This window comes from Colletotrichum abscissum (assembly GCF_030869225.1).
Source record: "Colletotrichum abscissum strain IMI 504890 chromosome Unknown Scaffold_11.1, whole genome shotgun sequence".
In the NCBI taxonomy this organism is placed as follows: Eukaryota; Fungi; Ascomycota; class Sordariomycetes; order Glomerellales; family Glomerellaceae; genus Colletotrichum; species Colletotrichum abscissum.
In genome coordinates, this window is record NW_026849999.1 from 507,860 (window position 1) to 519,883 (window position 12,024).

At 52.2% G+C, this 12,024-nt stretch overlaps 5 protein-coding genes across 5 annotated transcripts; 3 read left to right on the plus strand and 2 right to left on the minus strand.

Annotated features, from left to right (window-relative positions):
- Nucleotides 1-449: 449 nt before the first annotated feature.
- On the plus strand, nucleotides 450-1,890 carry CABS01_05498 (alkaline phytoceramidase; the record flags this gene model as incomplete). Its single annotated transcript, XM_060538867.1, has 7 exons — nucleotides 450-554; nucleotides 637-675; nucleotides 738-1,103; nucleotides 1,180-1,245; nucleotides 1,314-1,428; nucleotides 1,489-1,635; nucleotides 1,760-1,890. 7 exons carry the CDS (start codon nucleotides 450-452, stop codon nucleotides 1,888-1,890), a joined length of 969 nt encoding a protein of 322 aa, XP_060405129.1.
- Nucleotides 1,891-3,019: 1,129 nt separating this feature from the next.
- Nucleotides 3,020-3,622, plus strand: CABS01_05499 (prefoldin subunit; the record flags this gene model as incomplete). Its single annotated transcript, XM_060538868.1, has 3 exons — nucleotides 3,020-3,049; nucleotides 3,137-3,303; nucleotides 3,364-3,622. 3 exons carry the CDS (start codon nucleotides 3,020-3,022, stop codon nucleotides 3,620-3,622), a joined length of 456 nt encoding a protein of 151 aa, XP_060405130.1.
- A 3,022-nt stretch (nucleotides 3,623-6,644) lies between these two features.
- Nucleotides 6,645-8,006, plus strand: CABS01_05500 (uncharacterized protein; the record flags this gene model as incomplete). Its single annotated transcript, XM_060538869.1, has 2 exons — nucleotides 6,645-7,718; nucleotides 7,773-8,006. 2 exons carry the CDS (start codon nucleotides 6,645-6,647, stop codon nucleotides 8,004-8,006), a joined length of 1,308 nt encoding a protein of 435 aa, XP_060405131.1.
- Nucleotides 8,007-8,314: 308 nt separating this feature from the next.
- On the minus strand, nucleotides 8,315-9,431 carry CABS01_05501 (uncharacterized protein; the record flags this gene model as incomplete). Its single annotated transcript, XM_060538870.1, has 2 exons — nucleotides 8,315-9,255; nucleotides 9,395-9,431. The coding sequence occupies 2 exons, from the start codon at nucleotides 9,429-9,431 to the stop codon at nucleotides 8,315-8,317; spliced, it is 978 nt and encodes a 325-aa protein (XP_060405132.1).
- Nucleotides 9,432-10,088: 657 nt separating this feature from the next.
- Nucleotides 10,089-11,593, minus strand: CABS01_05502 (Dor1-like family protein; the record flags this gene model as incomplete). The annotated part of the gene is made up of 2 exons (XM_060538871.1): nucleotides 10,089-10,209; nucleotides 10,263-11,593. 2 exons carry the CDS (start codon nucleotides 11,591-11,593, stop codon nucleotides 10,089-10,091), a joined length of 1,452 nt encoding a protein of 483 aa, XP_060405133.1.
- Nucleotides 11,594-12,024: the final 431 nt, after the last annotated feature.

Sequence of the window (12,024 nt, forward strand, 5' to 3'; positions counted from 1 at the left end):
GGAATCTGGCCCAGTCTGTCGCAAGATACTGACTGATTCAAATTTCCCCCGAGCGACCCGGCCCTTTCTACGAGTCTAGTGGTACTCCCCCTCCTCATATGCCCCCCTCTCCTTCTCTCCTTCTCCCTTTATCTCGTTCTCTTATTATCGCTTATATTCTCCGTGTTCACCGGGCGCGCGCCTTGCTGTTCTGCTTCCTCACCTTTGTGTCTCCGGTGCCGCTTGGAACACGTAGACGGAAAGTTTAAAAGATTTTAGAACACTCGGATTCCTTCACAATCTCTGCAACCGTGGCCAAGATCCAGTACAACCCTTTCTCTCTCTCAGCAAAGTTGCAATCCGCGTTATTTTGAACCAGAGCCCATCTGAGCTGGACAAACAACTGCTCATTTCCCTCTGCCTCTTGTCTCGCTCGCCCGGGTTGATCCGGCCAAGGTCGTTCGTTACAAATGGCTTCATCTCCACTGTTCCAGGCCTTGCGTGTGGCGTACAATGATGATTCTCCAGAGGGCTACTGGGGAGAAAAAACCTCAACTCTGAATTTTTGCGAAGAGGTGAGAAACTCGTCGTCCACCTGTGTGGTCGCTCTTTGCCATTATTGGTGTTGCTGACCTCTGCTTACCTTTGTCGACATAGGACTATGTAGTTTCTTATTACTGTGCTGAAGTTTGCAATGTAAGTTACACATTCTCCTGCTTCAGTCAGCTCTCATCTTTACTGACTTGACCCTCTAAAAGACCTTGACCAACCTCTTGTTCCTGTGGCTTGGCTTCAAAGGCGTACATAATTGCGTATCTCAGGGCCACCCACGCATTTTCCTAGTCGCATATCTCGGATACGTTATCGTTGGACTGGGCTCTACGGCCTTCCACACATCCTTGAAGTGTTCGTCCTCACTCCTCGCTCAGGACATCTTCTGCTATCTGCACGCGGAGTACTGGACTGACAAAATTACTTGGCTAGACCCTATGCAGCTTATCGACGAGCTATCCATGATATACACCACGTGTCTCATGGTCTTTGCAACATTTTCATTCTCCAAGTCTAGCAGATTTTCGGTCTTGTTGGGCGGCGGTCTCGTCCTCTTGGCTGGTCTTATCACGGTGGGTGGATTCTGAACCAATGCCATCCACGGCGTGATGATTGTGAGAACCCACCGTTTTGACCACTGTGCAATAGTCCTACTACCACATCACCAAAGATCCGGCTTTCCACCAGGCCTGCTATGCAGCGTTGACAGCAACGGTAATACTTTGAACTCAATCAGCGCTCAGAATGCCTTCCTTATCGAAATGCTGACTGACGCTGTCCAGGTTGTTTTACGCAGCTTGTATGTCATGGAGACGCAGCTGCGGCCAGTTCTGGCACGAAGAAACAAGGACAAGGCCGATCTCATTCTCAAAACCATGTGGATCATGGTTGGAACAGGTCTCTTGGAACGGCCCCAAACCATACACGTTGTTCTATAATGCTGACATGACTGATTAGGACTCAGTGTCTTCCTCATGGGGTTTCTCATCTGGAATATTGACAATGCGTTTTGCAGCCAAATAAGACAATGGCGACGACAGCTTGGTTTGCCTTGGGGCGCACTGCTAGAGGGTCATGCTTGGTGGCACTTGATGACAGGTGTTGGTACGTTTTCCGATTGGAGCGGTACTGTCATTTCTACCAAGACTGTTGCTAATGTGATGTATAGGAGGTATGGATCAGAGGACATACGGCATTCCCACCTCCGACATGTGCTAATGAGTTATAGCTTACTACTACATTACATGGGGCATATGGCTACGCAGATGTCTCGAGGGCCGCGAAGATGAGTACAAACTCGTCTGGCCAAGGTCCCTTTCGTCGATACCGCTAGTGGTCAAAGCAGAGAAGTCGGACTAAGAAATCAGGATATCAATGGTGGACAGACAATCGGTAACCGTTCAAGGTAAGATTGCACCGGCACCCAAGCCGAGGGTTTGGCGACAGCAGCCGCATATTCTCAAGCCAAGGAAGACACAAACACCTCTGGGAGCCCTGTTTAGAACCATTGGCAGATGGATGTATCTAGCAGCCAGCACTGCTGGGCGCAGATGGCAGGATGACATATGCCCGCACCTGCGGCATACTAGAAATACCCCATCAATTGCAATCGAATCGAGCCAGAAACAAAATATAGAACTTGTGTGACCTTTTGCAAAGTGAAAGGTAGTATAATGCCGTCTTCTATTCATCTACCTCACCTCAGGTACCCTACCTTACGTGGTACCTTAGTTAAGGTAATGTAAGTGCGGAGCCAGTTAGCACGACGCAGCGGTAAATGCATAATCCCCTGAAGGTATTCTTCCTTGTTGCATATCTTACCAAACGCCTTTCTCCACTGGGAGGTACCCACGGTGCCACGGTACCTTGAGGTAGGCAAGGAGTGCCGTAGAGTCTTGCTTAATTTGTGACGGTCCATACCTTACCTGTCAGGCTGGTGCCAAAAATTGGTACACACTACCTTCTACCAGAACCTCAAGATTGACCACTCGTACAACGACCCAAATAGACCAATACTAATTAGGGTTTTTAGGATATTATATTAGAAGATGAGAAGATCATTCTCTTATTTTGAAAATATTAAAAGTTCAAAAATAGGTTAAAGTAGGCATTGCTGGGTATGAGGAAGTGGTAGTTCTTCGGTGTGGTACTGTGCATCACTTTTTTTGTCACCCACTTGGCTGTATGGCTAGATACCGCCTTTCCAAACCAGTCCACTACAAACTAAAGTTACACGCATTCACCATCCACTAATTATCCCCACCTTGTCGCGAGCTTCAGCCAAACGAAAACCCCATCTCATAGTTGCGATCTCACGCCTCAGCCTGCCCACAACATCGTCGCCAACGACACTGAGTTCACTTGCGAAAACCACGATTTCCTCCGCGACAGCCTTATCGTTTGAGCTACAAAGAGCCACTTGCCAGTGCCAGGGGCATCGATACAACGTGGCCCGCCAGGAACCGTCTCATTGTTACATCAAGTCAACATGTCTATCCCGAACCAAGCGCTTGAAAAGGTGAGAGGACAACAACGATGGAACCCCTTGCCTTTGGTCTCTACTCTGCGCTTCAGCTGCCGCCTACTCACACGTGTATCTGCCTAGCTGATCCGAGAAATCGAAAGCCAAGCAATCGTGGCCCAGCAGCAGATTGGCCAGGCACGCACACAGATGACGGCAAAGCAACGAGAAATGCGCATGGTCCGTCTGACGCTTGATGAGGTTTCCACCTTGCCCTCAAACTTGAACGTCTACGAAGGTGTCGGCAAGATGTACGTAAATTCCCTGCTGACCAATGTTCTTATTTTGTGATTGTGTACGCTGCAGCCAAGTTCCGTGTTTGACGGACGTCGGATGACGAAGCGGCTGCAGCCAGGACCAGAGTATATGGATTACGTTGCTGACGCCGAGCCTCGGGGGCGGAAAAGGTTCGTCGCGTTACCCACCCCGCAGCTTACACAAAAGCTGGAGGGTCAAATCAAGGATAGGGAGGGCGAGGTTGAGAAGCTGAGCCAGAAGCTGCACTACCTGGAGACAACGTACAAGAACAGCCGGCAGCACATTGACCAGATGCTCAAGGCGCAGTCATGATGACAGATTCTGTAAGAGACCAGAGGGTAGGGGGGCCAAATGATGGGGTCAGGAGCTTATCGCATCGGGGACAACAGAAGAAAAGGCGGAGGTGGAATGTTTTGTCATGCAATCCTCTTTAAGCATCGGGACGGGACGACAAGCATCACCGAGTTGATAAGCACTTCTGCGGCTCCGAGTACGGGTAGTACAGCATTTGAAGACGTATTTTCTTCGAGCCATCGCTCGCAATGCGGCGTGAGCAAAGTACTTGTGCATGTTAGTGGCCATTTGATGCTATCCTCGTCCGGGGGGGGGGGGGGGGGTTCTTCGAGCATCGAATTGACCACAGTTGGGACTGGCTCGCGAACATGAGGGCGCAAGCAACGGTGCTGTGATGGACGACCAAGAGCACTCTTTGCGATTCAGAGCTCGATTCATGCGTGTCAGCATGCGGTAACGACTCTCATATGAGCGATGACTCTGTGAGGTGACTGGAGATCGGGAAGATATACTCGTACGCACTGATAAGAGGTGGAAGATGAACCTGAACTTTATCTATTACTGCCAACAGTTTGACGAAGATGAGCGAGTGTCGTGCGCCAACGATTCAAGCGCCGCGCCGCGCCTCTCTCTCTCTCTCTCTCTCTCTCTCTCTCTCTCTCTCTCTCTCTCACGTCGGCAAAGTCCAATGTCAACGGTCTCGTGTGTATGTTCGTCTAGAGCAGATGGGTCTTCTCTGGGTGAGGTGGGAGAATAAGACTCTGGTGGGAGATTTTGACAACCGCCGCCCGGGTGGTCTTGGGTACACTCAAGCGTGCTTTAAGGTAGTACGATGTAGCCATTTCCTGTCCGTTTTCCGTTCATTGATGATGTTATGTTCTAATCGCTCTAGGCCTGCAGAAGGGTCTAGGAGGTCGACCACGCGACTGGGGCGAGTTTGCCGCCAACAGCTTCTAAAAAGAGCAGTCCCATCTAAACTATCTTGGTCGTCTCCCCTTCCTTTCCAAATTACCGGCGGTCAGCCCTCTTGTGGCACATTACTGTGTTTGTGTGTGTACACACAAGGTAAGACCCGGCGGCTGAGGTTCAGCTCTGGTGACCTGGGCCTGGCCCGTTGGCACTTGAGGGTACACGAGCCGATTCGGGGTGCTATTATTACCTGGGTACGCAGGCAGCCGCGAAAAGGGTGCTTCACGATATTGGTCCATGTTTGACCACCTAGCCAGGGCAAGGAATCCATGGCCTGAGTAAAATGTTTCACTGCGCCAGCCAGACTGTTCTCGCAAGATGCCACGACTGGGCCCAAAAACGGCTGCCTGGTAAGGTGGGTTGGGTTGATGGATGGTTGGCGGTTTGCTGGAGACGTGAGGGCTTGCCGCTCATCGCTGGAGGACTCAGAAGTGAGGGGGTGACCGGGGTGTCGGGGCCGGGGTTGGAGGCTTTGACCCCACAAGGGATTTGCAGTGCCATCCACCTACAACATGTGCCTACCCTCCTTGCCTCCCTACCCAAGGTCTGGCAAAGTACCACAGTGAGGTAAATGATGCTCTGAGAGCACCACCTACCCATTTCGCTTCTATTCGTACCAGCAAACACCTCAAGTTGCCATATGAGACGCGGGTTTATAGCGAGCGCCCTGTGGTAAGGCTCCCTAGGCAAGGTACCATAGGTAAGAAGCCCACTGAAACCATGTAGGTCCTTATCCTTCCCTTACAAGTAGGCACCTTGGGTACCTAGGCGCGTAGGTCAGCACGGTTGCTAGGTCCTTCTCCGTGCTACGTACGTGCTCCGTCCATGCTCAGTACTCCGTACTTACGGATACAGGCCGTCGAACCCACTCTGTCAGCAATCGCGCAGCCCTACGACATCAGGCTAAGCCGTTTCGGGCCTCGAATGGGAGGATATCTGCGTACCTCCCCTGCCATGCCTGCCACCTGCCACCTGCCACCCTGCGCCGAACTATGTACGGAGGTCAGGTCAAGGAGGCACCCAGTACATATCGATAAGTCCAGAACTAGGTATCCGTATTAACGCATCTTCGCCCTCCAGGTGGGATGGCGGTCATCCATCCGTTGTGCGGATGAACCGACGAATGAACGGTCGGCCCCGTGCCTTGCCGATGCTGACTGCCCCGCCATTGATCCCGATATACCAATAGTTGGGAGTGAGGAAAGTACACCATCTCGAGGTGAATGTTTCTGGTCTGGCGTCCTCCTCGAAGATGTCAGGCTCGAATTGCTAGGCGCGTACGCCTGATACTCTTTCCATTGACCAAGGGTTGTAATTTATGACGCCGGCATATGATCCTGCGGCGTTGGCGTCCGCCTGTTGAGTGTACCTAGGTAGACAACCTCAGCCCGTTTTCTTCCCATCTCGAACTACCTACTAGTTATCTTAGCGGTCGCTGCCCCCGCGACACCGCTCCCACATCACAGCCCCTCATTCACAGCAACTTCGTGAGGTAGGTAGGTACCCTACCTTACCCTCCTTTAGGTACCTCAGCATTTTTCTGCTTTTAAATCACGCTTACCTTTACCTTGGGTTCCCTCTTCGGACGGTGTTGGAACACTAGGCCCTGTCATCCTGTACAAACCCCCTCTCCTAACCTGGTCGCTTAGCTTCCCTCCTAGGCCTGGTGGGCCATCCCCTCCACCTGGCTCGATCCTCGCACTATGGCCAATCCAACCACTGGCTCCCCTTTCTACCATGCCAGCCATGTAAGCCGACCGACCAGCGACCACTACCTCATGTCGCGCATCTCGTCGCCCCCCTTCAGCTCTTACCTTACTCTAGTACCCTAAGCCAGAAAAAGCATAAAAGACCATCGAGTTGTACTCTTCCGCCCCCAACCCCTCTTAAACCACCTGTCCCTCCCTCCGGTTGCTCGCCGTCGTTGTGTTTTCTCTCAAAAAACCTATCGTTTCCTACTTCGTAGGCTCACAGAGGTATCTAGCGACTGAGCCTCTGATTCTCACTCTCCGCTGCTGCCCACACCATCCTAACTTGAACCATTGTTGAGCCGTTCGGCGCTTTAGGCACCATGAGTAACAGCTACTACTCCGATTCGGATGACCTTGACATACGAGTCTCGAGGCGTCGGGCACCGTCGCCTTCACAGGTTCACTATGTTGAAGCGAGATCGAGACCCAGTAGGAACTATTACCCGTCAGCAGGTCAACAGCCTAGCTTCTTGGCTCCTGAGCGCACAGTCATAACCACTCGCACTCGGTCAAGAGAGCGTTCCCGTGAGCGCCATTCCACTCCACCGGGTCCCGCTCCGGCTTCCATCTCCGCTCCGGCCCCGGCTCCTGTAATTATCAACAACCGTATTTACAACGAACATTCTTCCGATGATGAGGACGACCGCCACATGCAGGTCTACCACAGCCGTCACCGTTCTCACTCCCGTGGTCACTCATCTCATTCCCGCTCACCTTCATCCTCTTACATGACCCGGGAGGATTATGAGGCAGAACGGGCTCGACAAGAGCTGGCGGAACTCAGAATCAGTCAGGCTCGTGAGAAAGAGGAACGCCGGGTTCAAAAGGAGTTCCGGGAGGAAGCTGAGCTCCAACGTGCCAAGCGCGATCTCGAAGATATCCGAACCCGGGAGGCTCGCGCTGCTGAAGAACAGCGCTTCAAGACCAAGATCGAGCTGGAAAAGTACCAAGAGGACATGCGGAAGGCAGACTTATCCAAGAAGCGAGAAAAGGAAGCTGCCGATGCCGTAGAACGCTACAAGAGAAAGGAGGCAGATCGACTTACGCAAGAGAAGAAGGAAAAGGAACAGCGTGAAAAGGAATTTCAGCAAAGGCTCAAGGAAGAGCGTCAAAAGGAGCTGGACAAGCTAGCCAGGGAGAAGAAGGAGAAGGAGGAGCGCGAGAAGGAGTACCAAAGACGTCTCCAGGAGGACCTACGTAAATCAGGTCTTGACGACAAGGCTATTGCTGCCATCCTCAAGAAGGAGAAGATTCCGGAGCCACCGCGACAAAGACCAGCCCAGCATGAAAACGCGCTCGTTGCTGGGAATCGCCCAACCTACACGCGTATGGCACGGAAGCATCTTTCGATTGAAACCTTGCGAACATATCAGGTTGAATGGGAAATGGATGTTGTAAGCATACTCAGAAGGCGACTGACCTCTGTTGCATCTGCTGACTTATCTCAGGATCCTGATTACGTGCTCATCAGACGATGGGTGCCGGAATGGGAGCAAGATACCCTTTGGAGACACACCAGGTCGATTCGTGAGAAGCGCTCATCCAAGCTCGTACTTGAGATCGAAGACAAGAAGTCGCACCGCCACGAACCAGAGTTCGAATGGGTCAGAAAGAAGAGTGACCGGAAGAGAAGCAAGTCACCCGCGCTCCTCATGTACCTTGCGGGAGCGAAACCGGCATGATTTGAGGAGGAAAGGGGGAGGAAGGAAAGGAGGGGGGAAAGGCGACATTTTGGTCGCCATTTGGACCGAGTACATCAAACTTCTTATCGCATCGAAGGCGAGGATGGGTGTTTGTGTCTGGGACAACATCCTACAATCACACCACACAAGATATCTTAGATGCCCAACGCTCTATTAGAGCTTCCCAGATTATTTGTTCTTTCTCGGGGGAAATATATACCATCGGCTACTAGTACAAGTCGTCTTTGCGGGACGTTGGGTTTCTTTCAGTGGATCAAGTTGGGATTGTATGTTGGAGTGCGCATTCGCTATGGCTCCGCTGTCGTTGTCGTCGTCAAGTTTGAGGACCAAGTGCGTTCAGCTCTTCTCATCAGTTCTTCATACACAGTCCAGGCCAAAGCTGAACTCATTGCTTTTCTGCTCATGCGGAGCGCAACACCATCCATAAGTGACCGAACACCTTCTTCCGAAATCATCTTCTGGCAAGCCTGGTACATGTTTCTGTAAACAGCTGGCTGCAGTTGAATCCTCGTTTTGATAGCATCGAAAGGATTCGAGATGACGGAGCACGCTCCACCCGCCATGACGGCAGAGCTGAAATTGACTAGCGTTGCATGTGATGTTGTAATGGCGACGGGGCGATTCGGATTGGGACTGTCTTTTCGAGTAGACAGACTGCTAAGCTGCTTCTTGAGCAGCTCGTAGAACAATACATACATGCCCGCGTAAGGTGCATCACGGACGGCGGTAGCACCGAAGCCAGCAAAGAATCCTCGCGGACCATTCGTCCTGTATATGTCCGAAGACGCGCCGAGTAGGGATTTGTAGGAATACAAATTGGATTCATATCGAACCTTGATGACGGTCAACGGCATGAGGACAAAACCGGCAAACGTCCTGGCGACGGCGCCGGCGACCAGATTGGCCGATGGGGTTAGCGTCGGTAGTGAGGACGAGTGTGCTGCCCTGTTGCCGGCGGCTTGGCTCAATAAGCGCGACTGGGCCACATGCTGGCGGATGGAGTTGAGGGATGTGAAGTAGAGGGCCGAACCGAAGCCGGTCCTGAGGGCTGACGGGATTGTGCCGCGCCAAAGCGTCTGGATCTTGTTGGGAGCAGCGGCAACCTCCCTGAGATACGACGTCAGTGACCGGTGGCCAGATTGTTGAACACGAGTCTTGAGTAGGTCAAGCGGTTGCAGCAGCACTGCCGATGCAATGCCGGAACCTAGTCCAGCAACGAAATGTCGAGCTGTGAGAGGAGAGGGACAGGTCAGCGCAGCCTCGATCACAGGTGAGTTTAGAGAAGAATTTCAAAGTGGCAGCTCGCAGGGAGTCATGCGTATGACCAGACAGTGGCAGGTGAATAAGTGTGCCTGTCCTCCTCTTACATGATTTTGTGCGGCCCGGAGTCGCCTGTTGAGACATGGGGACTTCTGAGAGAGCTGTTGTCGTATCTTTTAGACGGGGAGATGATACTGGGCGAACTGCGGTGCAATATCGGGTGGTGCGGCGGCGAGTTTGTTTTATGTGTGGAAATGAGTGTTACAAGCAAATGCCATTGCGTCAATAACCGAAGACGTTCTTATCCTAAATATACAGTTTGCCTAAGCAGATGTGATGGACTTCAAGGCAGAATGAGAAGGGAAGAATGATTACAAGTTGTGATGACTTTTCAGAACGGCTGGCAGGGTAGCTAGATATCTACATAAGCACATGAGGTAGCTAAGTTGAGGTAAGGCAAGGTCGTCAAGGCAGGTCGGTGCTTCTGAGTCGCTAGCCGTATCGGGCAACGCTTAGCAGAAAGTCAGGGAGCAATAATCGGTGTAATGACGGTTATATACATATGAATCCTATGGGTCCGACCGGGTCTTTCCGGTCAGGTAGCCTCCGGCAGGCCCGGCGTTCCTGACCCGATTCTCGACGTTTGCTCACACAACGTTGAAGAAACATGAACCTCTGGTTGTATCCGGTGAGCTACTCGAGAGCATAATGCTCTCGTCTGCCGGTTTGGTGCTATCCGAGCGCAGCGAGAAACATAATGCCAACTGCTTACGATGACTAACATGCTGTCGAACCTCCTTTTCAAGAGGTGGAGATGATTTTCCGCTTTGTGGACTCGCCTTCCACCTTGCCTTCGACCCTGCCATCGACCCTGCCATCGACCCTGCCTTCGACCCTGCCTTCCGCCTTTGTAGTCATCCTCCTTTGAACGTGCCCCGAGCACGTTACCACGACTAGCAACAACTCGGGACTTACGCCTCTTTGGCCCCTGTCGCCTTGAAGTCGCCGATAACCGATTCAAGGCGCCCAGAAAGTAATCGGTGCTTCTTGACTATGTCAACCCATTCAGACTGTTTCGTTACTTCGTGTTCGTCCCCCAAGGTTGCCAAGAGCATCCCAAAATCACCTCCGAGCCTGCCCAAACTCCCTGAACAGTACAAAACTTGAGTGAGGATACTATCCCTTGCTGCTTGGTCTTTCACAACCGGAAGATATATTGTCAAGGTTTCGAGAAGCATCTCCACAAGATGAAGTGGGAATGTCGATAGCGTTGATGGCATGGGTCTAAAAGGATCCTCGTCGTCGTAAGTAGTTCCGGTCTGATATCCAGTGCTGGGAAATATGCTCTTGAACATGGAGACAACGCTGAAGCTCTGCTCACGGAAGATCTCGACATAGCGTTTGAGATACTTTTCTGTCTGCTGCCCGCCTGACCAGGACTGTTGATTGGCGCTCAGTTGCCTCTGCCTCTCGTCATCAGCTAGCTCACGAAGGGGTTGTAAAGCCCCCAAGGTAGCGTCCAAGGTGGCTACGCGGCAACAGAGGAAAAGTAGTGAGAGGGTGTGTTCCTGAGAACCGCGGCTCGTGGAGCTCATTGAAGACATGTCCGGAAGCACTCTTCTGAGCCAGCTGATCGTTCGCAGTGATGCGGCCAGCTTGAGTCCAGGGGACTTGAGCGCAGCGATGAGATCGGCCGTCATCTTCACGATGGCCTCGTCAGCTTGTTGGGAAACGAGGTCGACCAGCGGCGAAGATGAATACAAGCCATGAAGTCTCCGAATGTGGGCATTGAGATCGAGAGCGGACGCGTAATTAGCAGGAACAGTATTGATGGCGGAAGAGAGGAGGGTAGGAAGTTCCAGCACGTCGACGAGACGTTCAACATTGCGTAGTAGCAGTAAGGCGCGTTTCCTTTCGGCCAAGTCCTCGTTGTCCCTGGATTTACTGTAGATGGTGGAAAAGCGCAGGGCCTCTGATTCGAGCTTGGGAATGGCATTGCGCAGGTCTGCCGTGTCTGCAACAAGAGTGGGCAATGCGCGGGTCAGGCCAGTGTGGTTTGAAGCCGAGTCGATGATGGATTTGTGAGAGCGCTTTGAGACCCCTTGGAGCGAGAGGAGAAGTGAATGTGATGTCTGGGCCAGGGATTGAGGCTCAGTCGAGGCTAGTGCTTCCGGACTCTGATCAGCGAGGTGGGACAGGTATGCGAGCTTGGTTGACCTAGTTGTCGGGTTGAACAGAGCATTGGCGTCGGTATCGAGGCTCGTAGACTGCCGAGCATCGAGTAAATCAAGGAGAACATCAGCCATATTGGCGGCTTGTTCACATTGGAAAGTTGCTGTTGATAACTACCTTGGGCAGCAGGTAGATGTCATTGGATAGAACAAGGGGTTTTCTGTCACTTTGGGGCAGGAGCAAGTGGTGGCACCACCAGCAGGCTACCTCAAGATAAGGTAGCTTGGTAGGTGCACACCGAAAGGCATCCACCTGACTAAGGTAGTGTAGGGTCGGAGTAAGGTACCATAGCTTGAGTACCTACCCTGTTACCGAAAGCTATGCCGATGAATTTAAGCAGAAAACCATTTAAAGCGAGGACTCCAGCTAGGTATGCTGTTGGTCTCACCTGGCCTCCCCACAGTCTAGGCACCATGCTATTGGAGAAATCGCTTGGGTAGGTAGCATTCAAGATCGGACACAAGTGCACCAGCACGGATGGCCGCGTGCGCAGGAATGTTTGAAC